This window comes from Phyllopteryx taeniolatus, chromosome 15 (assembly GCF_024500385.1).
Source record: "Phyllopteryx taeniolatus isolate TA_2022b chromosome 15, UOR_Ptae_1.2, whole genome shotgun sequence".
NCBI classification, from domain to species: Eukaryota; Metazoa; Chordata; class Actinopteri; order Syngnathiformes; family Syngnathidae; genus Phyllopteryx; species Phyllopteryx taeniolatus.
The window spans coordinates 20,699,360-20,725,386 of NC_084516.1; the positions used below are offsets into that span (position 1 = coordinate 20,699,360).

Sequence of the window (26,027 nt, forward strand, 5' to 3'; positions counted from 1 at the left end):
TCGTCAGGGTACCTATTATCTTGCAGACCGAGTCGGTTCCATTAATATGTTTGTTGGCATTGCTCGGCAACAGTGTACATGCAGAAGAAAGTGTAGCCCAACCTGAGCAGCCGGGGACTGAGAGGTAAGTCATCTTTGGCTCAGTACAACCTGAACAATAGCATCAGAAAACCAAGACAAGTAGCAGGTAGGTTTCATCCAGCTAAGAGAAAATACTACAGACAAGAACATACAATCCTTTGTAATTACTATTGAGTAATGACATTCGTGTCAGGACATACTGTTTGCAATGTAAAGTTGCAAAAACTTGCAGATTCACTGAAGGTAATATCTATTCTATCTGTCTACATTCATTTGAACCATAACTTATTTCAAGCAGGTCCCACGTACACATTCCACTGTTATAATTATACAGTACAGTATACTTTATGTCTGCATGTGTGTCCAAACAATAGAGATGGTATTGGCTAGCGGTCACTGGTTGGACAAAGAGAGGAAAGGAGAGGTCCCAAGTCCCAGGTGGGTCATGTTACTACGACAATTACTGGTACTATTGCTGTTTCCCCACCATAGGAAGCAGGTTTCATGGAATTTAAAAGCTCAATTAGCGATCTCAGTAGAGTGCAAATTCATATGATTTGGTTTGTGTGTGTTTGATTGTTATTTGACTGTTGTGTCTGTATTGCTTGTGCCTTCTCAAGACAGATATGGCCACGCTTCAGCTTTGACAGGGAACATAATCTTTCTCTTTAGAGGAGCCTCCAACATCAACCAAGAGGTGACTTGATGTGGAATTTGTCACATGGAAACTTGATACCACAGCCTTCTATAAATTTGTTTCAAATGATTCATTTAGAAGGACAACCCTGTTTACTTTGATGACTTCTACATGCTAAAAGGTACTGTATTTTCTGAGACCAAGTCGTAGATCTTGCCGGACTGTTTTGGAAAGAGATGGATGATTCATTTTGTTTTAACTTGAAGCTTAATTTAAAAAAAAACGTTTCTTGTGCGATTAAATTATGCCATAATTACTTTAAGACACCCATCCATTTTCTGAGCCGCTTCTCCTCACTAGGGTCGTGGGCGTGCTGGAGCCTATCCCAGCTGTCATCGGGCAGGAGGCGGGGTACACCCTTAACTGGTTGCCAGCCAATCGCAGGGCACATAAAAACAAACAACGATTCGGACTCACAGTCACACCTACGGGCAATTTAGAGTCTCCAATTAATGCATGTTTTTGGGATGTGGGAGGAAACCGGAGTGCCCGGAGAAAACCCACGCAGGCACGGGGAGAACACGCAAACTCCACACAGGCGGGGCCGGGGACTGAACCCGGGTCCTCAGAACTGTGAGGCTGACGCTCTAGAGATGGGAAGGATGTGCAGCAGGTTAGGGTGATTAAGGATAGAGATGGAAATATGTTGACTGGTGCCAGCAGTGGGCTAGCTAGATGGAAAGAATACTTTGAGGAGTTGATGAATGAGGAAAATGAGAGAGAAGGGAGAGTAGAAGAGGCAAATGTGGTGGACCAGGAAGTGGCAATGATTAGTAAGGGGGAAGTTAGAAAGGCATTAAAGAGGATGAAAAATGGAAAGGCAGTTGGTCCTGATGACATTCCTGTGGAGGTATGGAAGCAACTAGGAGAGGTGGCTATGGAGTTTTTGACGAGCTTGTTCAATAGAATTCTAGTGCGTGAGAAGATGCCTGAGGAATGGAGGAAAAGTGTACTGGTGCCCATTTTTAGGAACAAAGGTGATGTGCAAGAGCTGTGGGAACTAGAGGAATAAAGTTAATGAGCCACACAATGAAGTTATGGGAAAGAGTAGTGGAGGCTAGACTCAGGACAGAAGTGAGTATTTGCGAGCAACAGTATGGTTTCATGGCTCGAAAGAGTACAGCAGATGCATTATTTGCCTTGAGGGTGTTGATGGAGAAGTACAGAGAAGGTCAGAAGGAACGACATTGTGTCTTTGTAGAGCTAGAGAAAGCCTATGACAGAGTACCCAGAGAGGAACTGTGGTACTGCATGCGGAAGTCTGGAGTGGCAGAGAAGTATGTTAGAATAATACAGGACATGTGCGAGGGCAACAGAACAGCAGTGAGGTGTGCTGTAGATGTGACAGACGAATTTAAGGTGGACGTGGGACTGCATCAGGGATCAGCCCTGAGCCCCTTCCTTTTTGCAGTGGTGATGGATAGGCTGACAGATGAGGTTAGACTGGAATCCCCGTGGACCATGATATTTGCAGATGACATTGTGATCTGCAGTGAAAGCAGGGAGCAGCTGGAGGAACAGTAAGAAAGATGGAGGCATGCACTGGAAAGAAGAGGAATGAAGATGAGCCGAAGTAAGACAGAAAATATGTGCATGAATGAGAGGGTGGAGGGGGAAGAGTGAGCCTACAGGGAGAAGAGATGGCAAGGGTAGAGGACTTTAAATACTTGGGGTCAACCGTCCAGAGCAATGGTGAGTGTGGTCAGGAGGTGAAGAAACGGGTCCAAGCAGGTTGGAACGGGTGGAGGAAGGTGTCAGGTGTGTTATGTGACAGAAGAGTCTCCGCTCGGATGAAGGGCAAAGTTTATAAAACAGTGGTGAGGCCAGCCATGATGTACGGATTAGAGACAGTGGCACTGAAGAGACAACAGGAAGCAGAGTTGGAGGTGGCGGAAATGAAGATCTTGAGGTTCGCTCTCGGAGTGACCAGGTTGGATAAAATTAGAAATGACCTCATCAGAGGGACAGCCAAGGTTCGATGTTTTGGAGACAAAGTTAGAGAGATCAGACTTTGATGGTTTGGACACGGCCAGAGGAGAAATAGTGAGTATATTGGTGGAAGGATGGTGAGATTGGAGCTGCCAGGCAAGAGAGCTTGAGGAAGACCAAAGAGAAGGTTGATGGATGTCGTGAGGGAAGACATGATGGCAGTTGGTGTTCGAGAGGAGGATGCAGGAGACCCCTAACGGGACAAGCCGAAAGGAAAAGAAGATATAAATTGCATTTTTGTGTGTTTAGGTTTGGGCGTGGATTTGTTCTGGTTGGTGACCAGGTTTTCATGTTTGGAGGTCATGGAGCCAGTGGAGAATTCTGTAAGGATCTTCCTGTTCTTAATATTGGTAAGTAAGTTGGCCTGAACAGAAAAGGTTATGTGATCAAAACTCACAAAAAGAAAAATTGTTGTGATTTGGAACTTCATAAGAAGAATGAAGAATGCATAAGTACCTTGGATTTGAAGTTGTATTCATGTGGTTCAGCATGGTGCGTTAGTAGTTAGCACATCTACCTCACAGTCGAGAGGTTGAGCGTTTGAATTTAGGTTCAGGCCTTCCTATGTGGAGTCTTCCACATTCCAAATGCATGCACGGTAGATCAAAAGACGCCTCTACGGGCAAATCTCACTTCATTATTTGCAACATCCCAGCTCCTCGTTCCTATGTTTACATGTTAGTGTCTCCCTCCAGAAATCCCATCAAGGAGACGAGAACAACAGAGGAGTGAGGAGGGACAAATGCTTGTAGAAATTAGACAATCGTTCCTCAATGTCATTTCACGGAGATGACAATACAAATGATGTCACGTCATTAACAATTTAACACAGGTCAAGTATGATTAACACTCTTCACAACTCTGCAGATGCAGAGCCAATCTTGAGCGGGCTTCCCTAGCCTCTCACCACCTGCCGCTCACACTCCTCGTTTGCACCGCATAAATAAATATTTATATTGCGTTGATATGTTGCTTATGTATTACGCGTAATGCAAAAACAGGTTTTCGTCCTGGCTGTGGAACTGTGGACCAGCTCTACACCCTCGGTAGGGTCCTCGAGGGTGCATGGGAGTTCGCCCAACCAGTCTACATGTGTTTTGTGGACTTGGAGAAGGCGTTCGACCGTGTCCCTCGGGGAGTCCTGTGGAGGGTGATTCGGGAGTATGGGGTACCGAAGCCCCTGATACGGGCTGTTCGGTCCCTGTACGACCGTAGTCAGAGTTGGGTCTGCATATCCGGCAGTAAGTCGGACTCGTTCCCGGCGAGGGTTGGACTCCGACAAGGCTGCCCTTTGTCACCGATTCTGTTCATAACTTTTATGGACAGAATTTCTAGGCGCAGCCGAGGCATAGAGGGTTTGGTGCCCTCAGTATTGCATCTCTGCATGTCGGAAAAGGGTGGCGCGCCCTCTCCAGGTCGGGGATGAGATCCTGGCCCAAGTGGAGGAGTTCAAGTATCTTGGGGTTTTGTTCATGAGTGAGGGAAGAATGGAACGGGAGATCGACAGGCAGATCGGTGCAGCGTCTGCAGTGATGTGGACTTTGTATTGGTCCGTTGTGGTAAAGAAGGAGCTAAGCCGAAAGGCGAAGCTCTCAATTTACCGGTCGATCTACGTTCCTACCCTCACCTATGGTCACGAGCTGTGGGTCATGACCGAAAGAACAAGATCCCAGATACAAGCGGCCGAAATGAGTTTCCTCCGCAGGATGTCCGGGCTCTCCCTAAGAGATAGGGTGAGAAGCTTGGTCATCCGGGAGGATCTCAGAGTAGAGCCGCGGCTCCTCCACATCGAGAGGAGCCAGATGAGGTTGCTGGGGCATCTGATTCAGATGCCTCCCGGACGCCTCCCTGGTGAGGTGTTCCGGGCACGTCCCACCGGGAGGAGACCCCGGGGACGACCCAGGACACGCTGGAGAGACTACGTCCTTCGGCTGGCCTGGGATCGCCTCAGGATACCCCCGGAAGAGCTGGATGAAGTTGCTGGGGAGAGGGAAGTCTGGGCGTCTCTGCTAAAGCTACTGCCCCCGCGACCCGACCCGGATAAGCGGTAGAAAATGGATGGATGGATGAAAACACAAATGAAAATAATGGTTGTTTCCATTTGTAGTGTTGCTGCCATTTCTGGTCCAGTCCAGTACCCTCATTCTTTCTCAGCTGAACTGAAAAGAGAGAGATAAACCAAAGTTTGAACACAAGTTCACAAAAACATGAAAAACCCTACAACTACCTACCCTGATTTTTCAGATCATCACAAGCGTTTGAAAGATATCTAATTAATTTAAAAACAAATAATAATGCATTGAAGCTTTGTAGGTGGAATTATTTTCCATTTTTGCTTGATGTGCAACTTTAGTTGCTCAACAGTCCGGGGTCTCCATTGTTGTATTTTGTGCTTGATAATGCGGCACACATTTTCAATGGGTGACAAGTCTGGACTGCTGGTGACCAGTCCAGTACTCACACACTTTTACTACAAAGCCACGCCGTTGTAACACATGCAGAACATGGCTTGGCACTGACTTGCTGTAATAAGAAGGGACGTCTCTGAAAAAGACGTTGCTTGGATGGCAGCATAGGTTGCTCCAAAACCTGTACGTAACTTACATCATTAATTGTGCCTTCCCAGATGTGCAAGTGACCCATGCCATGGGCACTAACAGACGTTTTCTATAAATGATACATACGTGGTGCCTTCATTTTAGCTAGTCCATGGAACCTCTTCTCGATCCTGTCTAAGCATCAAGGAGTGAGGAGCTTGGAACGTTGCAATTAAGAGAAATGAGATCCACCCAAAATTGTCCACATTTGTGAATGGTTGTTAGTTCTGATGTATATGTGCCCTGTGATTGACTGGTACCAGTTCAGGGTCTACCCCGCCTCTCGCTCAAAGCGACCCTCCTGAAGCCATAGAAAATGGAAGAAATATTCATATACTATTTCATTAACAGCCCTCTTTGTTTTTACTAATAGAAAAATTGGTATGGCAGAAATGGGAGTCAAAGGTAATTGAGTTTCCTGCAGCTTGCAGTGGACATAAATTGACTACACACCATGACAAAGTACACATGTTCATGTACGACACACACAGATACACCATGTTAAAAGCATCCTTTGTGTTTACTAAAGTAATAAATGTGTAGTGTAATACGTTTGTCACACGGATTTTATGTTGCTACATTCACGATTGTTTATGTATAATTAGGATATTTACCTGTTTGGTGGCAAAAGCATAAATGATGACCATAGAGTGATGTCATCCAATGATATTCACAAATTCAGTATTGGTGAGAGCAAATTACAAGATTAATGAAACAACAGAAATCTATCCTTCCAAAGAGTAACTTTGTACTGTTTGTGTCCTTAGCTAAAATGAAGTGGAAGGTCCCTTTGTATGTTGCCATTCCTCCAGCCCGACGAAATGGACACACTCCCTTCATCGTTCACAGCCATGTCAGTGTGCTGTACACTAATACTGTAATAGATGATATTCTGACGGTACTCGGTTTATGCTGGAGTTCCGTTCCTACAGGGCAATGTAACTGGAATTTGTTGAAATGTACTGTATCGCTTAAGTTATAAGGATTTGTATATAAAAAAAAAACACTTGTAGGCCATACATGGTAAACAATACAGTAAATATGGCAGTAACTCAGTTTGCCTTCTTGTAACGCGTGACGACACATTTTTAAATTTGCAACCTCAAAATGTCTGGGACTTGTAAACCGAGGACTCCTGTTTGTGGTGTATTTGTTTGCTCATAAAAATAGTGTTTTGGGGTTTCACAGTTGTACATATTTGGAGGAAAGAATGAAGAGCAGGAGTTTAATGACCTGAGGGTGATGAAACTCAACCCCTCAGAGAGGCAACCAGGTATTAGCATCTATTCATGTCACAAACACTAACCCATTTTAACACATAATGTGATGTAAATCTGGGATGTAAAAGCTGAAACACAACTTCTCACCCGTAGTCGTGAAGGAGATTCTCTCTGAGTTTGGTCTTCAAGGATTCAGTCACAGGTGTGTGTGTGTGTGTTTGCATGACTCTCATAATACACTTTTAAAATTTCAATTCTGGTTTGGTCAACCAACAGTTTCACGCCCACATAAATTCCCAAATGTTCGCTATGAGCTGAGTGAATCTGCTACAGCCAACCATTCCAAGAGTATAAAAGCTCATCCATAGGTGATCACCGCAAACACACACACACACACACACACACACACACACCCACACACACACACACATACACACACACTGTCATGTGTGTGTTCCGGGTTTTGTCTTCCCCCCTGTTTCACACACACCTGCTCATGTGAGCATCTTCATCACCTGTGCCTCGTTCACCCTAATTACCCCTTGTATATAACCTCGTGTCTCATTTCCTCTCGTTGCCAGTTCGTTGTACCTTGTCGTCGCGTTCCTGCATTCCTTGTTTCCACGTCATAGATTCACAGTAAGACCTGACCCTGTTCCGATTATCGACCTTGTCTCTTTGCCTCATGTTTTTGGATACTGTTGCCTCTTTTGGATTGCCTGCCTGTGTACCGACCTATGCCCGTCTATTAAACCTCTCTTTTTGGAAACTGTCAATTTGTTTTGGAGTCGTGCATTTTTGGGTCCTATCCGCTGTTCCGTTCATGACAGAACGAACTGGCCAGAACATGGACCCAGCAGACTCAGACCCGGTGCGCAAAGCCCTTCAAGCGCAGGGTCAACGCCTCGCGAAGCAGGATGAGCAGATTGCCGCCCTCCACCTTCATCTAGAGGGACTGTCAAGTTATCAGGACAATATGATGAGACAGGTGGCCTCGCAGTTTGAACTTCTTATGAAATTTTTTCAAGAGAAGGAACCAGTTGGCACCACACCCAGTACCGCCACGGTACTTCCATGTGAAGTAGTCACCATGCAGCCACCTGCCACCTCCGCTGCTGTCTGCCCACAGCTCTCTCGACCGGAGAGGTTCTCTGGAGAATCTGGGAACATTAAGCCGTTCATCACGCAGTGCGAACTCCACTTTGAACTGCAGGGAGACGCCTTCCCCACCGAGCGGGCAAAGATCGCATTCGTCATTTCCCACCTGACTGGTCGTGCGGAGGCGTGGGCTACTGCTGAATGGAGCCGCAATTCCGCCGCGTGTCATTCATGGGCTTTTTTCGTCAAGACTATGGAGCAAATTTTTCAATTTTCCACTCCTGATCGTGAGGCAGCTCGCTCCCTTGTCACCTTACAACAAGGCAAGCGCAGGGTGTCAGATTACGCGATTGAGTTTCGCATTCTAGCAGCTGAGACTCATTGGAATAATCGGGCGCTACTTGATGCCTTTTTTCAAGGACTATCCCCCGCCGTCAAGGATCATTTAGTCCCGCTAGACCTGCCACCCGACTTGGACACTCTCATCGCTCTCGCCCTCAAGATCGACAGGAGCCGCGATCCTGGTCTCAGAAACTGGTTTGGGTCGAATTCTCCCACAATTCCCTCCCCTCTGCATCCACTGGTCTATCGCCTTTTCACGTTGTGCATGGTTACCAACCATCTCTGTTTCCTGCCATAGCCCCAGAATCCACAGTTCCAGCAGCATTAACCTTGGTGAGACGCTGCAGGAGGACCTGGGAGCGAGCCCGCCAGATGCTGCTGCGCCAGGGACGGTCCTACAAAGCCGCTGCTGACAGTCGGAGGACACCGGCCCCGAACTACAAAGTGGGTCAGCGAGTTTGGCTTTCGACCAAACATATTCCACTCCGGGTGGAGTCCAAGAAGCTCGCTCCCAGGTTCGTTGGGCCCTTCCCCATCACAAAAATAATCAACCCTGTCACCGTGAAGCTGAGGCTCCCAAGGTCTATGCGGGTCCACCCTACTTTTCACGTCAGCCTACTCAAGCCAGCCCGGGAGTCCCCTCTGGTCCCGCCTTCCAGGCCCCCTCCTCCCCCCCGGTTTGTGGATGGGGGCCCTGTCTTCTCTGTGAAGCGGCTGTTGTCATCTCGTCGGAGGGGCAGGGGGTTTCAATATCTGGTGGACTGGGAGGGCTATGGGCCTGAGGAGCGTTCCTGGGTACCGTCGGCGTTTATCGTGGATGATTCGCTCATTCGGGACTTCCACGTTGCGCATCCAGGGGCCCCAGGGCCGTCTGGGGCCGGCCGTTAGGGGGGGGGTACTGTCATGTGTGTGTTCCGGGTTTTGTCTTCCCCCCTGTTTCACACACACCTGCTCATGTGAGCATCTTCATCACCTGTGCCTCGTTCACCCTAATTACCCCTTGTATATAACCTCGTGTCTCATTTCCTCTCGTTGCCAGTTCGTTGTACCTTGTCGTCGCGTTCCTGCATTCCTTGTTTCCACGTCATAGATTCACAGTAAGACCTGACCCTGTTCCGATTATCGACCTTGTCTCTTTGCCTCATGTTTTTGGATACTGTTGCCTCTTTTGGATTGCCTGCCTGTGTACCGACCTATGCCCGTCTATTAAACCTCTCTTTTTGGAAACTGTCAATTTGTTTTGGAGTCGTGCATTTTTGGGTCCTATCCGCTGTTCCGTTCATGACACACACAGTTTATTTTGTCGAGGGCAAGATGTGTTTTGTTGGGTGGTTGTTAGTTTTAGCTACTTTTCAGTCTCTCACAAACAAAAACAATGAATATTCACTACATACAAGATACTAGTTATTTAGGATCGTAGGTTTCTTTTGCAGATGAAAGGTTAGGGATATATATGAGAATGTAATCTTTATCCAATTGTCGTCACAAGAGGTGGACATACAGTAGATTCTCACTGACTCAGCAGATGGCCTTGACCTTGATATTCAGTGGGACGGCCTAAGGTTAATAACAAAGTGAAAAATCAATGTCCAAGAAACAAATCAAGTCATATCTCATAATAATGCCCTGTAGTTAAGGGTTTGTTTTGGCAAATTGTTTTCTGACAGAATAAGTAAGGAAGCAATCTTGTCTTTGTAGGTATTTATTCCAGGAAAAAAAGAAAAGTCTTTACAAAGAGAGTAAAAGGTACAAGTCTTATGAGTTGTCACCCCTTACTAAAGCCTAGACAAAAAACACACAAGGAATTTGTCTCCGGTAGTTGGAGCCACTCTAGTACCACAACAGACAGACAATTGACAGAGAACACTTTTGAGACATAAAGACATTGATAAAAACAGTCACTGAGCAATAAAGGGTTGCTAGTTATCTGGTAATGCCAGTACATTTTTTTTTTTGACAATTGTGCAAAAAGATGAAGAGTACTCTAGCACTAAGAGCAGTTAGAATGACTAATATAGCAATAGTCCGGTGCAATGACCATTGTGCAAAGGGTGCCAAGACGTCAAGGAGTGTATGCAGTTTAAAGTGACTAGTCGCGTGATAATCAGGGACAATGTTGTTTGTGCAAATGTTGCAGATACTCCTCAGTCATTGTGCAAGTGGGGCAGATTCTACTCTGGCATGAGTGGCCGGCATTGGTCAGCGGGTGCAGCGTGGCGAGACTACTACAGTGAGTGCACGAGTAATATACAATTGGCCTGACAGAAATGTGACAACAAACTCAAGACAAAAAAATGGTAGCATGTTGCAATGGAATTGTAGGTTATCTGTTTAAGAAGTTGATCGCAAGAGGGAAGAAGCTGTTGGAATGTCTGCAAGTTCTAGTTTGCATTGATAGGTAGCGCCAACCTGAGGGAAGGAGCTGGAAGAGCTGGTGACTATGATGTGGAGTGTCCCGAGAGGATTTTGCACGCTCTTGTCTTAGTTCTGGCAGCGTGCAAGTCCTCAAGGGTTGGTAGGGGGGTACCGACAGTCTTTTCAGCAGTTTTGATTGTCCGTTGCAGTTGGAGTTTGTCCTTTTTTGTAGCAGCACCAAACCAGACTGTGATGGAAGAACACAGGACTGATTCGATGACTGCTGTGTAGAACTGCCTCATCAGCTCCCGTGGCAGGCCGTGCTTCCTCAGAAGCCACAGGAAGTACATCCTCTGCTGGGCCTTTTTGAGGACGGAGTTGATGTTGATCGCCCACTTCAGGTCCTGAGAGATTGTAATTCCCAGGAACTTGAAGGTCTCAACGGTTGACACAAGGCGGCTGGACAACGTGAGGGGCAGCTGTGGCGAAGGATGCCTCCTGAAGTCCACGGTCATCTCTAAAGACTTGAGCGTGTTCAGCTCCAGGTTGTGTCGGCCGCACCACAGCTCCTGTCACGTACGTGGTTAGGGCGAAGGCGAGTAACACAAGGCAAGAACATGGTGGACCCAATCGCAGGGAAGCAGGGAGGCAAGGCAGGAGTGCGGGAGTCTCAAAATAATAATATTTAATCTTCAAAAAGGGAAAACTGAACAAAGTCCCACAACAGATACCAATCAAATCAAAGTAACAAAGAAACACAACACTATGTGAAACCAGAGTATATCAATATCTAAAACTGGAAAAAAAACTATGACCTGTGAGTAAGACGTGGAATAGAAAGGGAAAATGACACCTGACAATGACATACCACAATGATAAAGACAACTGGCGACTATGACAGGGCAAAGACATGTGACAACGACAATGAACCGACAAGAACTGAAAGAAACCAGGGAACTAAATACAAACATTGACGAGACAACGAGGAACACCTGGACAAGACACGAGTGGCTCGAGAGAGCTGATTGGTCGACACAAAGTAGACGGGAACAGGTGGACACCACAACCTAATGAGCACACGACAAACATGGAACACAGGAAAACATGGAACAAAACTAAACACAACTCAAACCAAAACACAGACCATGACAGCTCCAGCCGCTCCACTTCCTGTCGATATGCAGACTCGTCACTGTCTTTGATGAGGCCGATGACAGTGGTGTCATCTGCAAACTTCAGGGTGCCAGCCGGGTGCATTGAGGTGCAGTCGTTCGTGTAGAGAGAGAAGAGCAGTGGAGAGAGGACACAACCTTGGGGTGCACCAGTGCTGATGCTGCGTGTGGATGAGGTGGTCTCCCTCAGCCTCACCTGCTGTGTCCTGCACGTCAGAAAGCTGTAAATCCACTGGCAGATGGCAGGCGAGACGTTGAGTTGGAGAAGCTTGGAGGAAAGAAGTTGAAGTCCACGAACAGGATCCTCGCCTAAGTCCCTGCACTGTCGAGGTGTTCTAGGATGAAGTGCAGTCCCTTGTTGACTGCATCATCCGCAGACCTGTTCGCTCTCGATGCGCCTTCCTTAGCGTGGCGAAGTTGCTTAAGTTTGGCAGTGAACCACGGCTTGTTGTTATTGAATGTGCGAAATGACTTTGTTGGTACACACACATCTTCACAGGATGTGACAGTGTCCGTATATTCATCCAGGCTGCCAGCTGAATTTTCAAAGACACTCCAGTCTGTGCAGTCTAAACAGCTTTGAAGTTCTATCTTTGTTTCATTGGTCCACTTTTTCACTGTAGGCTTCAAGCATTTAAGTTTTTGCCTGTTTGTCGGTATTAAGTGAATTAAGCAGTGATCAGACGAGCCCAGGGCTGCACGAGGTTTGGCACGGTATGTGTTATTTAGCATAGTATAGCAGTGGTCTAAAATTTTATTTTCCCTGGTAGGACAGTCGATGTGCTGCTTGTGTTTCGGGAGTTTGTGGTTGAGTTTAGCTTTGTTAAAGTCCCCGAGAATAATGAGGGGTGAGTCCGGGTGTTTTTTTTCAATTTTGTTTGTTTGTTCGGCGAGCATTTGCAGTGCGGCATTCGTGTTAGCTTGAGGCGGAATGTAGACACCGGTGAGAATGAATGATGCGAACTCACGAGGTGAGTAGAATGGCTTACAGTTCAAAAACAGAGATTCCAAATGCGGGCTGCAGTGTGTGCTGAGCTCCGTGACGTCCGTACACCATTTTTCGTTGATAAAGAAGCATATCCCGCCGCCTTTTGTTTTCCCTGATGATTCCATGTCGTGGTCTGCCCGGTGAAGATGGAAGCTGGGAAGCATGACGGCGCCATCGAGTACAGCCTCACAAAGCCAAGTCTCCCTAAAGCAAATGGCGGCGGAACGTCCGAAATCTTTACTGGTCTTTATCAGAAGATGACACTTGTCCATTTTGTTGGTTAGGGAGTGTAGATTCGCGAGGTGGATCAACGGAAACGCCTATCTGTATCCTCTCTTGCAGTGCTTCACCTGGATGCCGGCTTGCTTCCCTCTGTGGCGCCGCCTCTGTCTCCAAGACCGCGGTCGCTGCTACGGTGAGTAACTCAGGGAAAAAAATGTGCGGATTTGTGAAAGTTGGTGAAAGAAACTCCGGAGGAGCCTCTTTGATGGTTAGCAATTCTCCCCTTGTGTAAGTGAGTCGTGTAATGTCTCCAAAGACGAACGAAAAACACCAAAACAAAAACAATACTAGAGAGCGCGTAACCGAGGCGTCCACACGGGTAGGCACCATCTTGTCAGATCTCACAAGATAAGAGCATGGTCATGGACCGAAATAGTCACAACATGGCTGGGAACAACTAGGACCCACAGCATGGCCGGAAAACATCTAGTAGTCACAACATGGAACAATAAACCATGTGAAGGTGGTATAAACTAATAGAAGTAATAGAATCAGAATCAGAATCAGAATCATCTTTATTTGCCAAGTATGTCCAAAAAGCACAAGGAATTTGTCTCCGGTAGTTGGAGCCGCTCTAGTACAACAGACAGTCAATTTACAGAACACTTTGGAGACATAAAGACATTGACAAAAAACAACAACAAACAACAATTGTGCAAAAAGATGCAGAGTCCTCTAGCACTTAGAGCAGTTCGAATGGCTAATATCGCAATAGTCCGGTGCAATGACCATTGTGCAAAGGGCACTGAGACTTCAAGGAGTGTATGCGGTTTAAAGTGACGAGTACTGCGATAATCTGGGACAATGGTTGTGCAAATGTTACAGATACTCCTCAATCAGTGTGCAAATGGAGCAGATGCTACTCTGGCATGAGTGGCCACTATATGCAAATAGTGCAGCACGGCGAGACAACTACAGTGAGTGCACGAGTAATACATAATTGTCACAGAAATGTGACAACGAACTCAAGTAAAAAAAATTGCCAGCTTGTTGTAATGGAATTGTAAGTCAGCTGTTCAAGAAGTTGATTGCAAGAGGGAAGAAGCTGTTGGAATGTCTACTAGTTCTAGTTTGCAATGATCGGTAGCGCCTACCTGAGGGAAGGAGCTGGAAGAGCCGGTGACCAGGGTGGGGAGGGTCCGAGAGGATTTTGCACGCCCTTGTCTTAGTTCTGGCAGCGTGCAAGTCCTCAAGGGTGGGTAGGGGGGGTACCGACAATCCTTTCAGCAGTTTTGATTGTCCGTTGCAGTCGGAGTTTGTCCTTTTTTGTAGCAGCACCAAACCAGACTGTGATGGAAGAACACAGGACTGATTCGATGACCGCTGTGTAGAACTGTTTCAGCAGCTCCGGTGGCATATATAATAGTTGGTATATATGAAACATACATTTTCCAACTCAGGTTTTACAGATTTGTAGTTATTCTGTGTATATGTCCTCATTGTAATATGCAAAACCGCATTGACCATATCTAATATTAAAGGCCCCCAACAGTGTTTCGGAAGATCTGTAATCCCTTTGTCAAAACCTATATGGTGTAACAATCCAACAAAGAAAAGCAAACAAACAAAAATCTATATAAATAAACACAACTCTGACATGACAGTGACGCCATGGGGTGTGTACCCATTCCTTCTTATAGGTGATGGTTATAGTTTTTTGTTTTTTTTTAATGGTTAAAATTTATATTTAGGGAACATAGGGATTTTATTTGCTGTGATGTACACTATGAGTGATAGACCCTGAATTTTCCTATGGATCAATAAACTACAGTATCTGCCTAACCTAACCTAACCTAACCTAACCTAACCTAACCTAAGCTAACCTTACCTAAGCTAACATTAGTATAATTTTCATTGATGCATTATGTGTTGTGTAGTGTAATTCTTCTTTTGCAGATATTTGTCCACAGAGACTTCAGTGCAGTGCGAAATAAGGCCATGTCAATGATCCAGACAGCATTCATTCGACTGAACCAGGAATTCCAGGGGCTGGATCAGTATGTTTATTAAACTTTTCAAAAAAATAAAATAAATAAAAATAAAAACCAAACATTTAATTTAACATAAACATAACCTGTTTAATGTGAATTGTAAATTAACATTGATTTGTTTGTGTTGCCTTGAGATACTTATGAGGTATTTATTTCGGTCCATGACCATGCTCTTATTTTAAATATATATATATATATATATATATATATATATATATATTTAATATTAATTATTTTATTTTTATTTTTTATTTTTTTAACCAGTACTGTTCAGCCAGGCATGGCTGAACAGATATTTGTCCAGATATTTGACCACAAGTAACGTTAAATCGTGTTCTTATTTGTGGATGGGGGACATGCAACAACTAACCAATTGAACAAGATGAGAGAGGACAGAAAAGGGCAGGACAGGACAGGATGTGGGAAATGAGCAAGGCAATGCTACTGATGAGTGGTGCGGTGGGATGCTTTTTATAGTGTCTAAACACCTGTAAGACCCTGTGGGCCCCCTCCACCCGCAAGTGGGGGCCAAGCCAGCGAGCCCATCCCGCGGGTGACCCAGCCAGGGGGACACCACCCACTACCCAGGACACGGGGCGGTACCCCAGCCCAACTGAAGTGCCCCGACCAGTCCCAAAGGGAGGGTCATGGGTACCGGACCACCGGCCCCCACGCACAATCCCCCCGACCCAGCACGCCCCATCACCACCACCGCCCTCAACACCTCCGGAGAGCATGGGGGCCCCAGCCACCAACAGGGCCCAAGGCAGGAGCCAGCTGCCACCTGAAAAAGGTCACAGCCTCCCAATAGTGAGCCCATGCTTAGCACCCGTCGCAGAAATGATGGGCGAGGGCGTCAGGAGAAGGAAGAGGAAGGCGTGGAGCCAAGAGGAGGGAGGGGGGTGGGAACCCCATCTCACCGCAGCCTGACAACTGAAGGGGGTTGGGTCACAGGCCAAGAGAAATGTGAAAACCCACCACCCACCCTATTACTATAGTTATCAGGTCCCCGACTGGCAACCATTATTCCTGTACCGTGATCGTGTGTGGTGGGGTGTCGTGCATTAAAGTTGGGGAGACCGGTGGGGGTGAGGCGAGACGGTCACGGGGCAATGACGACCCGCAACCGTCACCCTCACCCAGGCCAACCAGTTCCCCAAAGGATGTGTATATGTATGGGCTGCATTAAAAATCGGGCGGGGAAAAGGATGACGGGCCAGGGAGAAGGCCGGACTGCCGGAACACCTGGCAGAGTGTCCTCCCCGGCCTGACACTGCCCTACCCCCACTGACGGGTGTATGATGCATTAAAACTGGAGGATCGGCAGGGCAGAGAAGGGAGGCGAACAAACCGGAGACTAGTACAGATGTGCCAGTACCCGGCCTGGCATCTGCCTCATCATGCCTCATGCCAGTTCCCCAGGGGACCCTGAATGAGATGTGAATGAGGCCAGTGTGCGAAATATGTACGGTGTAAGTAATAAAAATGTGCAGAGTGTGTGAAGTAAGAGGGTAGACTCCTACAGGCCTGGCCCATTCTGACCAGCTGGCAAACCACAGAGAAAAGAGGGACTGCCCCCCCACCACCACCACCGACCCCCAGAACAGGCCAGAACAGGGCACCAAAGGCGGGCCTGTCCAAGGTAGGAGGCACGGTGGCCGACTGGTTAGAGCGTCAGCCTCACAGTTCTGAGGACCCGGGTTCAATCCCCGGCCCCGCCTGTGTGGAGTTTGCATGTTCTCCCCGTGCCTGCGTGGGTTTTCTCCGGGCACTCCGGTTTCCTCCCACATCCCAAAAACATGCATGAATTGGAGACTCAAAATTGCCCGTAGGCATGACTGTGAGTGCGAATGGTTGTTTGTTCCTATGTGCCCTGCGATTGGCTGGCAACCAGTTCAGGGTGTACCCCGCCTCCTGCCCGATGACAGCTGAGATAGGCTCCAGCACGCCCGCGACCCGAGTGAGGAGAAGCGGCTCAGAAAATGGATGGATGGATGGATGTATTACTGCAGATTTATGTCCAGTAATCATTGTCAGTAGACACTGAGAGATCTTTTCCCCATTTTGCGGTTGGTAATTGTATTGAATTAGCACTTGAGATTAATTTGAATACATTTGAAAGGAGTTTTTTGTTTTGTGGGAGTAGTTCCACTATTTTCTGAACAAAAACGGGTAGTTCTAAAGTATACATGTGTTGAGAATCTTTTTAGGATTGCTGTTCTTACTTTATAGTATTGAAGGACGTTACCACCTCTAATTTTTTCACACACTAGTTTTCACACGACATGAATGCATTGTTTTTGAAGAAGTGATCTATGCGGTAAATTCCACTTTGTTCCCATGGGCTACAGTAAAGGTTTTTTATGTTAATCTCAAAATCAGGATTGTGCCAGATTGGGGAGCAATGATATGGTGCTGACTGAGATTGTGTGGTTTCCAGACTTTTCCATCAAGATGATAAAGTGGCTGCATCAATCGTATTCTTAAAACAACTCTGGCGTTTGAGACTTCTGCTGATAAATGCGAGGTCTGAAAGTTTGGTGCTATGGCAGTCTATGTGTTCCAGTTCCAACCAAGATTGTTGTTCAACATTTGGATGTAACCATTTAATGAGGTACTGTTTTTAGCTAGCTAAATAATAATGTTTGAAGTTGGCTGTGTCAATTCCTCTTCTGTTTTACCTTTGTGAAGAGTCAATAGGCTAATTAATTTTTTCTTATTTTTAGAGTAAAAATTTTAAATGGCAGCATCTAGCATTTGGAACTATTTTAACGTGAGTTTGAATGTGATAATTGAAAATAAATAGTTAATTTGAGGTAACGTTTTCATTTTTAGCGTAGCTATAAGTCCTAAAAGTGAGATAGGAAGGTTGTTCCAAGGGAAGGAGCCTGAGTTGGTGTGTGCGGTTGAGAAAATCCGACTAGATATCGTCAGGCTCGCCTCCACATACGGCTTGGGCTCCAGTCCTCTTGAGAAGGGTTGCTCCGTCATTGGTCTTCTGTGCTCACCACGGATTGTCCATAACTAACATCATATTCAAGCATAAGGGTGTCCACACATGCACTTGGCACCAGGACACCCTAGGTCGCAGTTCAATGATCAACTTTGTGGTTGTGTCATCGGATTTGTGGCTGCATCTCTTGGACACTCGGTGAAGAGAGGGGCGGAGCTGTCAACTGATCACCACCTGGTGGTGAGTTGGCTCCGATGGTGGGGGAAGATGCTGGTCCGACCTGGGAGACCGAAACATATTGTGAGGGTCTGCTGGGAACATCTGGCAGAATCCCCTGTCAGAAGGAGTTTCAACTCCCACCTCGGCCAGAACTTCACCCACGGGGGACATTGAGGCCGAATGGACCATGTTCCTCGCCTCAATTGCCGAGACGGCCGACCGGAGCTGTGGCTGTAAGATAGTCAGTGCCTGTCGTCAATCCCCGAACCCATTGGTGGACACCAGCGGTGAGGGATGCCGTCAAGCAGAAGAAGGACTCCTATCGGGCCTTTTTGGCCTGTGGAACTCCTGAGGCAGTTGATGGATACCAGCTGGCCAAGTGGAATGCAGCTTTGGTGGCAAAAACTGAGGCAAAAACTGGGACATGGGACGAGTTTGGTGAGGCCCTCGAGATCGATTTCCGGACGGCTTCAAGGAAATTCTGGTCCACCATCCGTCGTCTCAGGAGGGGGAAGCAGTGCACCATCAACAGTGTGTATATTGAGAATGGGCACTGCTGACCTCGACTTGGGACAATGTGAGTCAGTGGGGAGAATACTTAGTAGACCTCCTCAATTCCACCGACACACCTTCCCATGAGTAAGCGGTGTCTGGTTTCTCTGAGACGGGCTCTCCTATCTCTGGGGTTGAGGTTGCCGAGGTGATTAAAAAGCTCCTTGGTGGCAAAGCCCCCGGGGTGGATGAGATTTAGTGTTCCTAAAGGCTCTGGAAGTTGTGGGGCTGTCCTGGTTGAAACTCCTCTGTAACATCGCGTGGACATCGGGCAGAGATTCAGGAGGAGCAGTTTTCATCCTGGCCATGGAACAGTGGACCAGCTCTAGGGTGCATGAGAGTTCGCACAACCAGTCTACATGTGTTTTGTGGACTTGGAGAAGGCGTTCGAATGTGTCCCTCGGGGAGTTCAGTGGGGGGGGGGGGGGGGTGCTTCGGGAGTATGGGGTGCTGTTCGGTCCCCGTACGACCAGTGTCAGAGTTTGGTCCGCATTTCCGTCAGTAAGTCGGACTCATTTCCGGTGAGGGTTGGACTCCGCCAAGGCTGCCCTTTGTCACCGATTCTGTTCATAACTTTTATGGACAGAATTTCTAGGCGCAGGCGGGGCGTAGAGGTGGTCCGGTTTGATGGCCACAGTATTGCATCTCTGCTTTTTGCAGATGATGTGGTTCTGTTGGCTTCATCAGAATCAGAATCATCTTTATTTGCCAAGTATGTCCAAAAAACACACAAGGAATTTGTCTCCGGTAGTTGGAGCTGCTCTAGTATGACAACAGACAGTCAATTGACAGAGAACACTTTGGAGACATAAAGACATTGACAAAAAACAGTCACTGAGCAATAAAGGGTTAATAGTTATCTGGTAATGCCAGTACAATTATTATTATTATTATTTTTTTTTTTTTTTGTTTACAATTGTGCAAAAGATGCAGAGTCCTCTAGCACTTAGAGCAGTTCGAATGACTAATATTGCAATAGTCCGGTGCAATGACCATTGTGCAAAGGGCGCCGAGACTTCAAGGAGTGTATGCAGTTTAAAGTAATCTGGGACAATGTTGGTTGTGCAAATGTTGCAGATACTCCTCAATCAGTGTGCAAATGTTGCAGATGCTACTCTGGCATGAGTGGCCAGTATCGGTCAACAAGAGATATGCAAATAGTGCAGCGTGGCAAGACTACTACAGTGAATGCACGAGTAATATATAATTGGCCCCACGGAAATGTGACAACGAACTCAAGTCAAAAAATTGCCAGCATGTTGTAATGGAATTGTAGGTTAGGTGTTTAAGAAGTTGATGGCAAGAGGGAAGAAGCTGTTCGAATGTCTGCTAGTTCTAGTTTGCATTAATCGGTAGCGCCTACCTGAGGGAAGAAGAAGAAGAAGAAGAAGAAGAATCACCTTTTCTTGTCATGAACATGCATGCATGCACACGAAATTTGTTCTCTGCATTTAACCCATCACAGTGAACACATACACATGTACATGTTAGTGGAACACACTGGAGCAGGGGGCAGCAGAAGCGCCCGGGGAGCATTTTTGGGGTATCAGTGTCTTGCTCAAGGACACCACAGCCGTGAGTCCGGGGAATGTTTTTGAGGATGGAGTTGATGTTGGTCGCCCACTTCTCTCAGGACCTGAAGTGGGCGACCAACATCAACTCCGTCCTCAAAAAGGCCCAGCAGAGATAGGGTGAGAAACTTGGTCATCCGGGACCTCAGAGTAGAGCCGCTGCTCTACCTCGGATAGGCGGAAGAAAATGGATGGATGGATTTTATGTTAATTGTTAGACCATGTGGCTGTGGTGTTTTCCATCGTCTGCTTGAAGGAGGCTGTCGTTTTTTCAAATACACAATGTGTCATTCTCTTTGTTTTGCAGTATGTATAGTTTTCAAGCAAACGCTACCGTGTAGCTTGAGGCCTCTATTTACTAATTATATCAGCCAAACCGCTGCTTGTTGTCTAGTGAGTGGAGCCCCCGCTGCCATACAGCCCTCATTTCTCAAGTTTGTTCACGCAGGTCAAAGCAAAAACTCGGCCAATCGACGGCTCGTATCTCGAAAACCTCGTAAATCGGGTCACTCATATCTTGAGGCACCACTATACTTGTAATACAGTTTAAACAATTCAAATTCTTTCATTCTCATTTTGTTCTTTTATTGCATCAAAATTTACTTTAACAATATTTTTGCATTACCTACACTTTGAGTGGCTAAAGTTATTACGTGATTCTGGCGTATGTTCCATTCTTCTGTAAGACCAATAATGTTCTGCGGCAGCAGGTTTTATTATATTTTACAGTATTGCCCAAATGCATTACATTCTGACTGAACCATATCCTTTCAATCGGTGTTTTTTGGCATTTTACCTTGGATTGCATTGAAATGCATGCTGAAGGCAGCATCCTGCTCCATGATCTTTATTCTTATCCTATTCCTTTATTGACCAGCGGGTGACAATGTCCATCCATCCATCCATTTTCTGAGCCGCTTCTCCTCACTAGGGTCGCGGGCGTGCCGGAGCCTATCCCAGCTATCATCGGGCAGGAGGCAGGGTACACCCTGAACTGGTTGCCAGCCAATCGCAGGGCACATACAAACAAACAACATGTACGGTATTTACCCAGAATAAATGTATTTGCTCGATTTGAATCTAAATATGAATATATTCAGCTCCATTTTTGTAACTAGCGCAAATCCAGCGCTGCGCTTGGCGTAAGTTTGGGAGGAGGGAGGCTCGGCCTTACTTTTGTGGACTGCATACCTCCAGCACATTCAAAGTGGAACGTCTGCGCTGGTGTGGGCATCACCATAGCCGACTTCGATCCTGTCCAATAGAAGCGACTTGTTTCATTCCCTTTCAAACTGGCACGAATAGTCTCGCGTGGAGACATCTCTGTAAGTGGAAGAGGACACAGCGGTCCGTGTGGGACTTGAGCATTAAAAGTTAGCAGGGACCTTTATTAAATACCGAATGAGCTGGCGAAAGATAGCTGGCAACTTGAATATGTCTCCGGACCTCGTTCACCCCCCCTACACACACACACACACACACACACACACACAACCCTCTTAGCTGCATGCTGGCCAGTGCGTGGGATGATTTCATCCATCTTTCCATCCATTGTCTGTATCGCTTTATCCTCGCAAGGGACGCGGGCATGCTGGAGCCTATCCCAGCTATATTCGGGCGAGAGGCGCGTTACAGCCAGCCAATCGCAAGGGAAGATTTCAAAAATAGAATAATGATGATACTACTTATAATGTGTTCAATGAATTGATTTCTAAAATGAATAAGAGGGTTGAATGCTCACTGTTGAAAGACGTTTTTCATCCACCAGACGGCGCAGATCTTTCATGGCCATCTGCCTGCATGCGCCCTGATCAAATTCACCAAAATGAACATTAACTCATCTCCACCAAAACTTAGACGTGGTCCCAGTGAGCGTAAGTTTAGACAGACTTTCTGACACCACAATCTCACTCCGTCAAGCACATCAAGCACAAGGGCACACCCTTGCTGCGCCGACACGCCCATCTTGGTGCAGACCGGTCTGCCAAATTGGTAAAAGCGCAGTGAGTCTTGTGCTTGTATGTAAAAGATGCGGCAGCTTTTACACTGAAGCGCAACACCACCACCTACGAAAATAGAGCCCATTGTGTGTAGGACAGCCTGGAGGTGCCGCTGCCCCGTTGATTTTTTTTAAACTGAGATGTTTATAGGTAACGCATGTGAAAGCCATTTCTTAAATTGATTCTTTCTTTATTAAACATTTTCTGTCCTACCTTCCCTGAAATTGGGTTCTAACTGTTTATACTATATAATCATTTGGTTGCTGTTTTCTTGCAACTCAAGTGTATATCTGCCACACTTAACCTATCTTTCCAGCAAGAAGAGAGAGTTGTCAAAATCAGAAGACCATGAGACCCAGAAGCAACATTATTTCATAGAACTATTTTAATCTAACACAGCTTCAGTGTTTCATATGCTTTAGAAACCAATGTCGTGTTTGGTGTGTGTGTGTGTGTGTGTGTGTGTGTGTGTGTCAGGAACTGCAGGAGATGGTTGCAGACATTGCTCTCAAAATGAGGCATGGCTTCGAGCCAGAGCTGAGGAGAATGACCGAGAAAGGAGGGAGCTCTGTAGACTGAGGGTTAATTAATTCTCACAAACACACGCAACAAAACGCAGGCACATTTCATACATGACTTGTTGAGTCATCAATGGAATAGGATTTAGGTATGGACTATTTGTCCAATAGGCTTCCTGATTGCTCAATAATCTCTGGCTTTCGAAAGGACCCCTATCTCACTGGCCTGCATGAGAACCAGTTGGTGACCTGATGGTGACTCAAGTCTCCACTGGTTGCTTAGACGTCTCCTCGAGTCTCCTGGAGACTAGCCAGGCCGTCAGGGAGTTGTGGTTGGAGAGACCTTTCGGAGACTCCTCTGAATGGTCACTATAGAGAAAAGGGTGAACATAGTTTACTGTCACAAAACTGTAATCAATCGTCACCCAAATTTATGTGGACATCTCTACTTATGCCCACTTCAACCTCTTAAAATTGCCCCAATATTGTGGATTTTATGGACATTATAAACGTTTTCCTCTCCATATGAGCACTAACGCAATTAAGGTTAAGATGTAGCTACTCAATGAGAGTAGACTTTGAACTACTTTGAACTCCGTCAAAGTAGTTCTGCCTGTGTGGAGCAGAAACCTACGACTGTATCTGTATCAGAGCGGACTCGGCGCATGAGAGTTAACTGTTGCGATAAACTCCTGATATAGTGTTGTTTCGTTCGTGAACGTTTCGTTCAAAAGAACAAATCTTTTCAGTTAACGTAATGAGATGAATCAGTTTATGAAATGATTTCGTTCTTTGAGCTCCGCCGCCGTTAGCCAGCCCGCTCGGACCGGAAACAGAAGCATTCGAGCCGGCTGGGACCGGAAATGGAAGCGTTCTGTGCAGTCTCGACGTGTCAATTGAGACGCACAGCTCTTGCGGCAGAGAAGATCCGGTCAATTTTCCAAATCAAACACATTGACACGCGAATTGCAATACAACAGAAATGATATAAATTGCTCATTCTTTCTCTGCCGCCCCGTAACAAATGCGTCACGGCCCGGTACCGGTCTGCGGACCAGTGGTTGGCGACCACTGCATGACCCCAATATGCTCCCTCTCGGGCCACTCCTTTGTTCTCTGGCAGTATGTTTTGGGTCTTTGTCATACTGGAAGGCATGGAAGTTTACATCAGGTTTTACATTGTGGCTCAATTCATTGTCCCTCGATGTGGTGGCGTCTCTCTGTACCATTTGCAGAAAAACAGCTTCAAAACACAACATTCCACCTCCCGTGCATGATAGTGTTCTTTAGGTCACAATCATATCCTTTCTTCCTTCAAACATTGCACGTGGAATTGATCCCAAATAGCTCAACTCTGGCTTCTTCTGACCTCAGGACTTTCTCCATTTAAATGTTCACTGTGCATGTATGTGCCTTCCTGAGCAGGAGGACCTTGTGGGCGCTGCATTCCACTATAGTGCAGGAGTTACGAACCGTTTTCTTGGTGACTGACGTCCCAATTGCCTTCAGATCACTAAGTGGCATGTACTTTGAGGCTCCTCCCCTACCTTTCTCATGATCACCCTCATTCGACAAGGCAAGCTATTGCATTGAGCTCCATAGCGAGGGTGATGGTCATTTTGTGTCAAATAATGCCACAATAGTTGTCCCCTTCTCACTAAACCTTTTCCCGATGGTTTTATAACCCATTCCAGTCCTGTGCAGGTCATACATGCATGGATAGATACTGACATCACTGACATCTTTTATTTCTCAAGATTGGAAGGGAAGAAAACAAACTGTATACACATGACAAGTTGAGATCAGGAGTATTGCATTGATCAGGGATTCTTACTCGTATCATATTTGAAACAGTTATAGTTATAAACCTTAATTTGAAATATAAGCACACTTTGAAAAATACCGCACTACCTCCTCACATACTGTACAAAGCCCTCAATAACGTTTGCTCCCTAGTACCTCTAGGACCAACCCATCTCTGGTCTTCTGACACAGACCTGCTGACTCCCATAAGTGGGAACAAGCTACGCACAATGAGGGACAGAACCTTTGCCATTGCTGCCCTAACCCTCTGGAACACCTTTCCAGCAAATGTTCACAGCTCTGAGTCACTCAATTCATTTTCAAACCAATTCAAAACACATCTCTTTGGAAAAGCCTGAATGTAAATGTATTCTTTCTTAAATGTAAAGCGTATCTGTGTACTTGCTATAAAAGCGCTATAATCTTTTTCATTTTTTTATTCTTAGGAGGAGATGCTCCAAGAAAAAGAGCGACTGAAGGAGGAGCACAGCAGCATCCAGAAACGTAGCCAACATCTGCTGTCTATTATGCGCGGTTTAAAGGGATGTAAACAGATAGACAGGTGGGTAAGCAGACTGATACCATCGTTTGGTAGCTATAGACCTACAGTACATAGCGATACATGACAAACATTTATAAAGGTATTTTGACACCTCTGTCTGCATGCTGCTTCAACTGGCACAAACAATACTGACAATATCTATCCATCCATCCATCCATCCATCCATCCATCCATCCATCCATTTTCTGAGCCGCTTATCTTCACAAGGGTCACGGGAGTGCTGGAGCCTATCCCAGCTGTCATCGGGCAGGAGGCGGGCTACGCCCTGAACTGGTCGAGGCCAGCTTTGAACCCGGGTCCTCAGAACTGTGAGGCAGATGCTCTAACCAGTGGTCCACCGTGCCGCCACCTGAGTGTTAGGGTTTAGATAATTCAATAGAATAGAATTTAATTAAATGTTTTTTTGTTCCTCATCCATACTAACATCTAAAGCGGTCCCTTGAAATATGAGTGACCCGACTGAGGAGTTTTCAAATTTTTGGAGATAGGTGCGCTCATTAAACTCGACTCAGCTCACTTCTGAACAACTTGCAGTTCGGCACGGTGAACAAATCTTCAAAAAAGGGGCTTCAAGCTGTTTTTAGTGTCACTCTCAGTTGAGGATGACTGTCGAACTAAACTTACTAAACGCAGCTGTTCACTAAGTGGTGAACCTCACCTCATTCTTGCTTGTGAACAACTGAGCCTTTCGGGGACGCTCCACCCAATCATGACACTCACCTGTTTACAATGCACCTGTCCATCTGTGTAATGTTCCAAACTGGTGTTTTTGAGCCTTCCTCAACTTTCCTCGTCTTTTGTTGCCCCTGTCCCAGCTTGTTTTGGAATGTATATACACCTGAAAATTAAAAACACATTTAAACACATGAATGGTGTGTTCACATCGAATACATGGAATAAAACTGTGGCAGTATTTACTTGCACTTATTTTAATTTCTTTTAAATTAGCAAATCAGCCATTCAAACAATATATAATATTTGAAATAAAAAACAACAACAAAGAGAAATTAATACAAACTAACCCCACACATGCATGC

The 26,027-nt window shown here is 46.1% G+C and overlaps 1 protein-coding gene across 1 annotated transcript; it reads left to right on the forward strand.

Moving 5' to 3' along the window:
- Positions 1-457: 457 nt before the first annotated feature.
- On the forward strand, positions 458-25,590 carry zmp:0000001301 (uncharacterized). Its single transcript, XM_061747605.1, has 16 exons — positions 458-519; positions 706-778; positions 860-924; positions 3,017-3,117; positions 5,738-5,826; positions 5,970-6,051; positions 6,132-6,217; positions 6,553-6,637; positions 6,738-6,788; positions 6,861-6,916; positions 14,718-14,818; positions 15,335-15,605; positions 16,358-16,454; positions 22,585-22,688; positions 24,875-24,990; positions 25,587-25,590. The coding sequence occupies exons 1-16, from the start codon at positions 458-460 to the stop codon at positions 25,588-25,590; spliced, it is 1,443 nt and encodes a 480-aa protein (XP_061603589.1).
- The last annotated feature ends 437 nt before the right edge of the window (positions 25,591-26,027 follow it).

Bases quoted from the DNA above. Each gene is read 5' to 3' on its own strand.
- zmp:0000001301 (XM_061747605.1), top strand. From the start codon at position 458: ATGGTATTGGCTAGCGGTCACTGGTTGGACAAAGAGAGGAAAGGAGAG. The intron at 6,638-6,737 runs GTATTAGCATCT...TCTCACCCGTAG, and splicing joins CCCCTCAGAGAGGCAACCAG to TCGTGAAGGAGATTCTCTCT. The intron at 6,917-14,717 runs GCCAACCATTCC...CTTCTTTTGCAG, and splicing joins AGCTGAGTGAATCTGCTACA to ATATTTGTCCACAGAGACTT.